Raw genomic sequence first — 11,289 nt, forward strand, 5'->3', positions numbered from 1 at the left:
CCTTCGTGCGCGGAGCAGCATTTGATAATTCGTTTAACTTACATTTGAGGGCACTAGAAACTGCGCGCTTTTGGCGGTAGTCACGTGCTATTTTTTAAAATTCGCGCGCTTTCAATAAAGGCTGGAAAAAAATTAAGCAGGGGAGTTATCTTAGCATAGATTTAAAAATTTGATGTTTCTGAACAAGCGCTACAACTTTTGTACTGAAAACTTTTCTCTAGAGTTACTATTTAAAAAGTTCATTAAGTAATCTTTGTTAATTACCGAGCTTGGCGGATTGCAAAAAATATTCTCACGTGCTCTATATGTCTCAGAACAACACTGCACTAATTCTCCTTTTCCAGAGCGGTGGCGCGCCTCTAGCGGTGACTGCCAGAATCACGACTTGTGGCTCTCTCACCTTCCTCCGTCCGCGTTTCCCGGCTGTGAATGCGTGTTTGCGCGCTGGCGTGACTAGCCGTGTGTCGCATGGGAAGTGTAAAAGAAAAATAGGAGTGAACTTGTAGTGTGCTGTTCGGTCGTAAGTGCAGCGAAGCATGAGTAGCAGCTTTTCTGCGGACGAGTTGAAGAAATTTTTATGCTCAAGCGGCTCGTGGACTGCCGACCTGACCCATGTGCCGCCTGTGTGTGAGCGTGTTATTCAAGCACATTTCGGCGCGTCACCTAGCCGCGGGCTGCAAAAGGGCTGGAAATTTAAAGAAGAAAAGTATATTCGCCGGCTGGAATGCTGCACTACTCGCCATCCTGCCGGGTGTGAGCTCCACCTGCTAAGGAGCATATGCCTGTGCTCAATGAAGCCTGGGCATTACAGGCAAATCGTTGCCCTCCGCGAGGACAGCGTCACGTCTGTTGTTCAAGCGTACTGCGACTGCGTTGCTGGGTGAGTAGAGACTATTTCTTTCTTTAGTCGTGCTAATAGAGTGTCATTGCCAACGTGCGTGCATAGGAATCATACCAATGCGTGTCGCGTGGTTATTTGCGCAACCGTTACGCGTAGGTGAACCACGGGCGCATTTCATGAAGTGTAAGAAACATTTTTAACGTGTTCATCGCTTCTTTAACTAGACGAGACAGGACAGCAGTACATATCCGCTTGACCAAAGGCGGATGTGCGGTTCTTTTTTTTTTATACCGGTTTTTCCGCTTCCCAGGATTTCACATTGTTTATTATTCATTCAGTATACGTAGTTGGTTGTTAGTAGTATACAGGCGAGAGCCCCAAAGTCAAACGACTGCAGCGGGACCCTTGGCTAACAAGAAGATTGGTACAAAATGATAAATTGCTACAGCAGTATAAAATCTACAATACATAGTGAACGTAGTGGTGAAAAGAAATACATTCGGTTCAATACAAGGAGTCGTACAAGTAAATAAAAAAAATACGCACATGTCAATCTAAGTTGTACAAACCTATTTAATGAAGTGCACATTTTATTTACAAAGTAAATTAAACAGGACAACTAGTTACACAAAATAAAATTTTTAAGTTCACATTTGAATACATGCACAGGTGATTTAAGCACATAGCGCAAGTGATCCAGAATGTTTCCTTCAGCAAAACATACGAACGTGTTGACTGATTAACTAAACATGCTAGAGCAGCATGGGCTGGTTGATGAAAGCTATCAGCCTTTATGATGAAACCAGTGAAGCCGTCGCATTTAGGCTCTGCAACTAATTTTACTTTTATTGCTCTTCTCTGCTGAGGGGTGTACTATGACATTCACTTTGAAAACTAAAGTGCATTGTTGTACCTCGCAGGCTCAGTCAAAGCTGTCAACATATCGCTGCTCTTCTGTTTGCTGTTGCGAGCATTCAGACGCCGTCATGTACCGACATGCCTTGCAAGTGGATGGCTCCAACACAAGGTAAGCACTTTCATGTCAAACGAAAATGCACCTTACTTTAACCACCTTGCAATGCCGGAGAGGCCGCGGTAGTGTAAAGCTGCAGCTTAGCAGTATGCATGTAAGTGTGTGTACCATTATTTGCATATAAATTGCACTTGTTCAGACTTCCGAGTTGTTTTCGAAAACTAGTGTCATGTGCAAAAAGCCTACAGCAAGCCCAGTTTGCGGCACAGAGCGTGCATTTATGTAAAAAGAAAATATGACAAATGAGAGTAAGCACGAACTCTTCAATCACCAGTACACTTGTATAAATAGGGAGAAGGTCAATCGATTATGAAGCGAAAACTGCTAGGCTACAGAGAAACTACATGTTTTTTTTTTTTTTTGCTTTCAGGTCAGAACCGCCAGCCATCAGTGCCACTTGCAGAAATAACGTTCCGCAAGCTTGTGGTGAACAAGACTGTGCAAGCCAAGAGAAAGCGAAAACTTCCACCTGGCTTCCAGTCGAGAGATCAGTCTGTACTTCAGAACTTCACAGAAAGGATGGCTCAGTGCGCTCCACATCTGTTGTGGAATCGGTACAGTGCCAGCAAACCAGCTACCGTGCAAAACACCAGTGGCATCACCAACATTGTGGACCTCCACTCTAGGGAATGCTTGGCATTGTTTGCCAACTATTGGGCACAGCAGGTGCCACTCACAGCTGCAGAGAGAGCGAAAATTTGCATGAACACAGTCGGCCAGAGCAACAATCCACTGTGGCAAGCTGAAAGGACTGGCCGCCTGACAGCCTCCAACTTTTACAGAATACTGCGCTGCATCAAACCCGAGGGACTTGTTAGAGACATTTTGTATCCACGCAAAAAGAGAACCTTGGACCAAGCGACCCAAGGTTGTACGGTCTTAGAAATGAAGCGGTAGCGGTAGAAAGTTATCGTACAATAATGCGGCTGTACGATAAAGACATTGAGGTCTACGAAACGGGACTTCATGTTCACGAAACCTACGCCTTTATAGCGGCATCACCAGACCGCTTGGTCAGAGATGGAGCTGAGACAGGGCTCCTTGAGGTAAAGTGCCCTGCCTCGAAAGCTGGGCAGAACATTACTGAGGCTTGCCAAGACAAAACATTTTGTGCAAAACTCGTTGATGGTTCTCCTACATTAAAGAGAGACCACCCTTACTTCTTCCAAATCCAGGGACAGCTAGCGGTCACCGGAAAGACGTGGCGCGATTTTGTTGTTTGGACAAACAGAAGCGAGCTTCATCTTAGTACGTTTGTGGAAAGGATTTATTTTGACGAAGATGTGTGGTGCGAAATACTGCAAGCTCTGATATACTTTTACAAAGCTGCCATCATTCCTGAGCTACTAACACGACGCATAAGGCGGTTGGGTTTCCTCTATACCGCAGGGGCTGGGTATGTGCCTTATAAAAAGTATGCGCAGGGTTTCTACATCGCTGAGCCATCAGAAAACCCAATGACGTTAATAATAAGGAAACTGAAATAAAGCATGTTCCAAACAGAAGCAAGCAACAAGTGTCTGTGTTAACTACCGGTCGCATTTGGCGACTTCACATTGTTTATATATATGTGCTTTAACACTTTCGTGACCACGCGTATTCCCATTGATAGCATGCTATCTATGGTCGCAAATTCGAATTTTGGCGCTCTCCTAGCGCTTCTTGACATCTACCGCCATGTAAAGGGTTTAAGAGAAACTATTTTATCAGTTTCACTTGTGTTTTTCTACCGCGCAGGGATTTTTAAAGCTCATTTGTAGTAGGGGTGTCGATCGCTCGTAGTTTCGAAGATGGCATCAACATTACACACCGCTGTTCCACGAAAACAGTGAATTTCAACGGATTCCGATGCATCTGAGCTTGAATTTCCATATCATGGTAGCAGCACAGACTTGGAAAATGACTTGTATCCGACAATATTTTTTACAAGCAGTGAAAGTGCATCAAAGCACCCAGGAACATAACAGGCATCCCTCAGTGACTTTCGCTTTTTTCTCAGACCATTTCATTGCTGCCACGCATTGAACTAAGTATTTCCAGTGTATTCCAGTCACAGTTCTTATCTTCAGGGTGTCAAAGTCGTTTGGGCGGCACTGGCCGGGCGTTAACCTTAACATTGCGCTTCGGAGTGCCGTGTGGCAGTTCGTAATGGCACAGCGGTCCACTAGGGCTAATTTTCTCTTACGTATCTAAAGAAGTTTCGTACATACAGAGCTTATATTTGGGCCTGTGTGTTCAAAATGTATATTTCGAATTTTATGTTCCTTTTATGCAAAGCACATTTATGTTTTTATCAATCTTTCATTTTTGTTACAACTTTTTTTTTTGATAATTTTCTTCTACTGTTTTTCATAAATGTGACGTAGTGCGCCGCCAGGTCGCTGTGCTTGACTCCCTCGCCGCGTCGCAAGCATTCCATGGTTCCTTTGAAATCAGTTCCCTTGGAAAGATAATTTCTCCTTCAAGAATTTCGTACTATACACTTTAACATCAAGCCTTTCATGTGGCAGGAAAAAAACGTTTTCCTAGACCACCCGAAAACTATTGATTTTCTTGGTGGTGACGAAAGTGTTAAACAGTTGAGACTGCTTGTTTGCATGCTACAAAGTTCGTGCTCAACTACCACTGCAGTGAACACTAAATATTGAAAATTGGAAGATGTTTGCTTTATTTAACAGCATAATTCAAAATGACTTAGGGGCATTTATATGTTTGAATTCCAATGTAAGGTGCATATGTTTTCCTTGTGCGCATTTGTAAGGATGAAATGTGTCCATTCAAATGTAGAAGAATTTTCATGTTTGAGAAATGACATGTCAAGGCAAAGAAGGATATGTTGTAAAGCAATGAAGACAGATAAAATGTTTTTGTGAATGTATTAACGAGTATCCAAACACACTCATTCGATTGCATATCATGCTGCTTCCCGACATTCTGATCTAACCGATAAAGTAAGGGAAGCACTTCCTCTTTGGCACGTAGCAAAATGCCTTATTCCACACACTGCTACCATTGTATGCTACATTTACTTATTCGTCCTCTACCTTCTCTTTCTCGTTATTTATCAGCGGACCTCTAAAGTTTGACAAGTACGCACATGTTGTAAAAACTGCATCTGCTAGGTCCAGCATGTTTATAGGAAATGGTTTGTCTAATATGTGGAACTCCTTTATTCTCCTAATAACTCTCTCTATATGTACTCTCGCAATGGCAATATGCCTCGTTTCTTCAACGTCCTTTGCACTCATTTGAGCTTTGCCAGCAATGCGAAAGGGAGGCATATAAAGTGAAACACCATGTGGAAGAAGGTCTTCAACTTTAAAGCCCTTATCCACCATCACACCATCGCCTGGCTCCAACAAATCGAGTACACCTGACTGTTGTACAATCTCCCTGTCACTGGTTCCTCCACCATACAGAGCAGACACAAAATTTACAAAGCAATCCGGCGTGGCTCCCACTAGGCATTTCATTGTGTTTGCATGCTTATAGCTTGAAAAAGTTTGTCGCTGGGCATGCACCCCTGATGGCTTCTGGATACGTATTTCTGTTGTGTCTAATATTATCCGTGTGTTTGGATACCGTCTGAAGTGGTGCGATATGTTAAACTGTATATGAGAGAGGGACGGAAAGCCTGTGACATCGGTGAGGAGCTTTTCTAGCATGAGAATCCATGCCGAGAAAAGGCGACTAAATGTCGACATTGGGATAGAGAAATTTCGAGAAATTTCTTTCGTAGGCATGCCTGTTCGCAGGCGTACCAACACCATGAACAACTGTTCTTCTGTGTTGTGCGTTTTAATCTCCTCATGTATCTTGAGGGGTTGATTTTGGTGCACGATTAAGTAAAGGAGGTTGTTAAACACTTGCCTGCTCGGTAAGCCTGTGTAATACAGCATGTCTTTTTCTGTTTTCAGGTTAGAGAGAGATAGTGTTGTTTCTTTCAGCTCATAGTAGCTCATTCTCCAGGCGTCAGTATGCTGCTGTTCTGCTTTTAAATCTCTCTGTAGAGCCAAGTTCCTTTCTTCTGCTTTAGCTAAAAGGGCTTCAAGTTCAGCTATTCTAAGGCTAGACATCTGGTCGGGGTGGCATTCATCATGCTTAGAAGCACCACTTTCAAGAGGGGTTGTACGATGCACAGGTACTTCACTAGCTTGGATATGTTCATGTTCTCCGGAGTCATAATGAATTAGTTGACATGCTGCCTCGGGTTCCAGCCCTGGGCTGCCATTGCTGCATTGTGATGAATCTTCCGCGACAGCTGGCACCATTGATGGGTTACTTCTCGAAGTCTGGCTGTTCTGTGCGATTGCTGGCTTGGTATCTGAAAAAAAAACAAAAACAAAATATGTGGTTAAACCACCGATATATTCAGACAATACCTAATGTTGCAATGGTGGAGCTAAATTTGGAAAAGGTGTACAAATTAATGCTTGTAAGAAACAATGTCATGGAGCATTAATATGACTCTCATTAATGATTGCACACTGCACTCTGCATTAGACTGATTGGACGTGTTTGTGGCATAACAAAGTACAAACACAGCCTTCATGCAAAGCACTAGACACACAAATCCTGTAGTTTAGAAGTTATAAAGCTACATAAAAGTCAACAAATATCATTTACTATTCGCTTAAGCGCACAAGCTCATGGACTCACACAATATGTAATCTCTGGCAACGATAATGCTTTCGTGCTTTAAACCATGAAGTCAAAGCAGTAAATCTGTAAAGATCACCCTACGATGTAGTAATGACTGCTTTTGTCGCTGACATTGTTTATTTATTTCGGTCTGGTTATTTAAACTCCACACATGCGTGTGGGTAGCAGAGTAGTGTTTAGTAGCCTAGAACATGCGAAAAAATGGCTTAGCGTACTTCGTCTGTTGATTGACCTTTCAAAACGCCCAACAGCATCACGGCGGCTCGCAGGCTTGTGCTTGAACACAGATGGGACGTTGTCGGGGTGGTCTGGAAACCTCGATGGTTCTCCTGCAAGTAGTGGGAAAAGAAAGTGTTCTTATATTGTTCAACATTTTCCCCCTTTGGTTGACAATCGCGGCAGCTTATCACACATGCAGAGAGATTACCTAGCTTTATATCCGGGCTAACCCAAGTAGTTGATGCTGAACTAAAATCATTCAGAGCATTTACATGAAACGTAAATAAGTGGGTCGAGTGGGTTTGTCGGGCAGAAATGTCTGTCGAGTTCATATAAACGCTAGTCGGTCGGGCTGGGCCAGCCTGATTGCAGGGGTTAGGATGATCCAGCACGACTGACTAGCGTTTCCATGAACTCGACAGACATTCCTGCCCGACAAACGACCCAGCCGACCCGTTTACAGCATGCGTGTAAATGCGGATCGGTCGGGCCCGCCAGCGCCGAGGCTTTTGGAAACGGCAGCGGGGACCGGAAGCCCAGTTCGAATGTGCTGATGTCTCTGCTGGACACTGCGTATCGTTTTTTCTAGAGTCGTCAGAAGCGAGTTCATGTAAACGCGGTCACATCGGGATCGGCCAGCCAGATTTCTGACTCGACTCGCTCACGACGTGAGCGGGTCGTTCATGCAAACGTAGCCACTGCAATGATGTAAACGATTTCACTACATATCTCGCCGCTCGCGCTTCGTCATTCGCATTCGCTGTGATCGCACCCCGCCCGCGTTATCGTTAACACCGTGCTGTCGTCTTAGCGGCTGTACGCCACTCTTATCAGGCATCCGATCCCACTGATGTGACGAAGCTCGAAATGGAACAGCATAGGAAAAGCATCGCTGCAAAACGCGGCGATGGTCAACACTGCGCACCGTTTCTTCAACGTGAATGCCATCAAGCAGAGAACCTTACCTGATATGAAATGCTCGCTGCAAACGCGCGAGTTGGCTGTAGGCGTCCACGTAGACCCGTCGACGTTCATTCGGCGCATCGCCTGAATCCACTTTTTCCTTTTTGCTGCGTGTAAAGATGCTGCAGGGAAGCAAAAAAACCTAACCTTGGGGAGCTTATTGCTGGCATTTGTGCAACCTACAGCGGCGCACCTCTGCGGCATAACTAAACCCGGACACGACGCTTGCCAGTGGGGCGACGCACAAAAGCTAGTGCAAGCGAGCAGGAGAGCCTCAAAAAAACATGGCGCCCGCATATTTCCCGTCGTACTCCGCGCGGCGCTCGCCGCGCATGCGTAGAGGACCCCCTTGGAAAAGGCGAATTGGAGATGCGTAGCACCTACGTTTAATTTTTTAATACTTGGTGCTTTTTAGCTGAAACACCCTATATATATATATATATATATATATATATATATATATATATATATATATATATATATATATATATATATATATATATATATATATATATATATTAACAGCATAACAATGGGCCAGATCACGGTTGTTCCCATGAGAGGAATAAAGCTTTCGGTCTTTTATTCGAGGTTGACACATACGGCACATTTCATTTATATTCCTTGGTATTACGTGCCAAAACCATGATATGATTACGAGGCACGCCGTAGTGGCACCGGATCAATTTCGACCACCTCGAGTTCTCTAACGTGCACCTAAAGATAAGTATATACACGGGTGTTCTTGCATTTCGCCCCCATCAAATTGCGGCCGCCGTCGCCGCGGGAATCGCACCGGTGTCCTAGGACTTAACAGCGAAACAGCTTAACCGCTGAGCTACCACCGCGGGCAAAGCAACATTTCGATGCATGTACACACCGAATTTCCCGTCCGATCGCCCGCTACAAAGCGCACGGCATCATTAATAATCATCATCAACAACTAATATCCCCTAGCGGGCCCGGGTCGGACCTGGTCATGAACAAGCGCGCCCTGGATTAGTTTAGTAATGAACGCCCAGGCCCAGGCCGGGCCCGGGCGTGGAACGACGGGCCCGGGCCGGGCTCGGGCTGGGTACGGTCAAGTACGCCCGGGCCCGGGCCGGGCCCGGGCTTGGAACCACGGGCCCGGGCCGGGCTCGGGCTGGGTTCGGTCATGTACGCCCGGGCCCGGGCCGGGCCCGCGCTTGAAACCACGGGCCCGGGCTGGGCTCGGGCTTCATAAAGCGGGCCCGGGCCGGGCCCGGGCCGTAAAATCCGGCCCGTGCAGTGCTCTAGCGGTCACTCCTAGCTTCGTTGGGCCCAGCTGTTTTTTGTTGTCAAGCGCTGCCCCAGAGATTTCCCTGCACGTACGCTGCATGCTCTATGTGCACGACCACCGGAGGCTGTGAAAAGCGCTTCCCTCCTGTCCAGATGCAGTCTTTGAGACAGTTGCAATTTGCGGATAGACAAAGATGCCGATTCTTCAGAAAAACAAGCCTGTATACGTGCAGTAAAGCGGCACGCGTGGTGCCGACAAAGGTCCTTCAAACGAATGAATGGCGTGAACATGCGCTGCAGGGCACACACAAATGGAAACAGTAGCTTCAACTATTTGGGTCAGCTTCAAAAAAAAAAGGTAAAATGCTCGACCCCTCCCCTCTTCTTCTTTTTTTTTGTGATCTCTTGTGTCATTGTGGCCCTCTCCCCGCCTCTAACCCCGCGTTTTTTAATCCCCCCACAACTACAACGTAACCAGCCTAACCCCTACTGACTAATGGGACGCGCTTCACACTCCGCAAGAGTTCTCAAGAGAAACTGGCGGCAGCGCCCCTGGCGCTCAAGCAGTCTACGCGGAGAGGGCAGCGGCGACAAAGCTCCAATTTCGGAACTTTACTGACCCGCACTGTGCGCTTACTGGTAGTAGTCAGTGGTGCGGTTGACTGTGCGGACGATTCCAACTGTTGACGGCCGTCGGATTCTGCAACCATAGCGAGATAAGTCTGTGATCTTCCAGTTGTATCTGTACTCTTTGCATTGCAGTTTGTTTGAATTTATTTGTTGTCTCAAAGCGTGGAATTCCGAAACCACGCTGAAGCGCGGTACGAGTTGAGTTGGTCGCTGGTGTGCTGTGGCGTGCAAGTTTACTGCCAAAGCGTGCTTTAAGTGTTTGTGTGCGACTGCCGAGAAGCTAGCCTCAGCATGATTTGTGTACTTGTTGCCGGAGACTCGATGTTGAAGGACCTCGCAGGGTCTTTCACATTGAGCCCCACGACACATGTCGAGGTTCGCTCATTCAGCGGTGTGCGGATTGAGAAATTGTTCCCTTTGATTGCTCAGTGTCTGGCACACGTGCAGGTGATCGTTCTTCATGTTGGCACTAATAACGTCGGCGAAGAACTACTCACGCTGATTGCCAGGTTCCGAGCTTTGATCTCCAGAGTTCTTGACGTGAATCCGTGTATCCGTGTGGTAGTGTCTGCAATTCTGCCGAGGCAGGCGTGTTTGCAAAAATGCAAATGGGCGCTGTCTGTTCAAGAATTGGAGACATGCAACACGGATGCCGGGCAGACGAATGTCATTTTGCAGGCGCTGTGCCACAAGAATGGCTACGTGTACGTGGACGGCACTCGCGACTTGACGGGGATGCTGAAGGCTGACGGCGTTCACCCGACGAAACGTGGTAGCCAGGTGAGCGACTTCCACGTGGCTATATGTATAGTTGAATTCTGTGGTGCGCGCGCTGTTGTGGCGTGCCCACCACGCACACACCCCACGAAACACGAAATCTCTAAAAAACGTTTTATACATGTTTATAGATGTTTTAAACGTTTTAAAGACGTTTTATAGATGTTTTGTGTTTCATGGGACAGGCACGACCGTGAACCAAAACTTCGTTTCACGCGTGCTGCACCCGCTGTTTAGCTCGGGAGTGCGTTACGCCTGATTTCTTTGTTGTGTTGGGTAAGCTCTCCACGGCCCCGCACGCTAGGCTTAACGATCAAGCGTCGGTAGTCGCTGTGGGCGATCAAATTTGAGGGTTTGTACCAATCGAGTCAACGAAACATTGTGCGGTTAATTGTTGCATTTACAAGGGGTGACTGAAATGCTTAACAAAACGAGAGCGTGCTTAATTGTACTCGGGGCTTAAAGTCTCCCTTCATTGGAGGGGGGGCCCTCAGAGGGCGGAGCCCCTCCTTAAGAAATGGCAGGGGGGGGGGCAGCCCCCCTGACTTTAATCCCTCATTGTACTACACTAGAGTGTGGTTCATGGTTTTCGATATCGCGCACGTGCATGGAAATGCATGGTGTAACTGTATTAAGCGTGCACCGACGAAGACGAAATACTAGGGATGGGCGAATAGTAAATTTGAGGTTCGAAGCGAATCCGAAGCGAATAGTGATTTGGTCGAATAATTTCGAATCGAATAGCTCGAATAGTATTTACTGTATATTATTAAGAAAAATTAGCATTTTTGTCATGACCCTTGCACAGTATTTTTTAAGGATTGGAACTAGGTATGAGTGAATGTCACTTTTTTGGTTTGAAATGAAGTGGAAGCAGCCTTGAATAGTGCCACGCCCACTTCTT

General features: G+C 46.3%; 2 protein-coding genes across 2 annotated transcripts; one reads left to right on the top strand and one right to left on the bottom strand.

The window, feature by feature from the left end:
- Positions 1–390: 390 nt before the first annotated feature.
- LOC119388412 (uncharacterized) lies at positions 391–2,924 on the top strand. Its single transcript, XM_037656116.2, has 2 exons — positions 391–1,868; positions 2,245–2,924. Exons 1-2 carry the CDS (start codon positions 1,838–1,840, stop codon positions 2,769–2,771), a joined length of 558 nt encoding a protein of 185 aa, XP_037512044.2. The 5' UTR covers positions 391–1,837; the 3' UTR covers positions 2,772–2,924.
- An 83-nt stretch (positions 2,925–3,007) lies between these two features.
- On the bottom strand, positions 3,008–7,928 carry LOC119388413 (THAP domain-containing protein 11). The gene is made up of 3 exons (XM_049413135.1): positions 7,721–7,928; positions 6,752–6,865; positions 3,008–6,198 (listed from the first exon to the last, which is right to left on the bottom strand). Exons 1-3 carry the CDS (start codon positions 7,920–7,922, stop codon positions 4,904–4,906), a joined length of 1,611 nt encoding a protein of 536 aa, XP_049269092.1. The 5' UTR covers positions 7,923–7,928; the 3' UTR covers positions 3,008–4,903.
- Positions 7,929–11,289: the final 3,361 nt, after the last annotated feature.

This window comes from Rhipicephalus sanguineus, chromosome 3, assembly GCF_013339695.2.
Source record: "Rhipicephalus sanguineus isolate Rsan-2018 chromosome 3, BIME_Rsan_1.4, whole genome shotgun sequence".
Taxonomy (NCBI): domain Eukaryota; kingdom Metazoa; phylum Arthropoda; class Arachnida; order Ixodida; family Ixodidae; genus Rhipicephalus; species Rhipicephalus sanguineus.

Excerpts from the sequence above, each read along its gene's own strand:
- LOC119388412 (XM_037656116.2), top strand. The coding sequence starts at position 1,838 with ATGCCTTGCAAGTGGATGGCTCCAACACAAG. Across the intron at positions 1,869-2,244 it reads GTGGATGGCTCCAACACAAG|GTCAGAACCGCCAGCCATCA; the intron begins GTAAGCACTTTC and ends TTTTGCTTTCAG.
- LOC119388413 (XM_049413135.1), bottom strand. The coding sequence starts at position 7,922 with ATGCCGCAGAGGTGCGCCGCTGTAGGTTGCACAAATGCCAGCAATAAG. Across the intron at positions 6,866-7,720 it reads CAGCGAGCATTTCATATCAG|GAGAACCATCGAGGTTTCCA; the intron begins GTAAGGTTCTCT and ends CACTACTTGCAG. Across the intron at positions 6,199-6,751 it reads AAGGTCAATCAACAGACGAA|ATACCAAGCCAGCAATCGCA; the intron begins GTACGCTAAGCC and ends TTTTTTTTTCAG.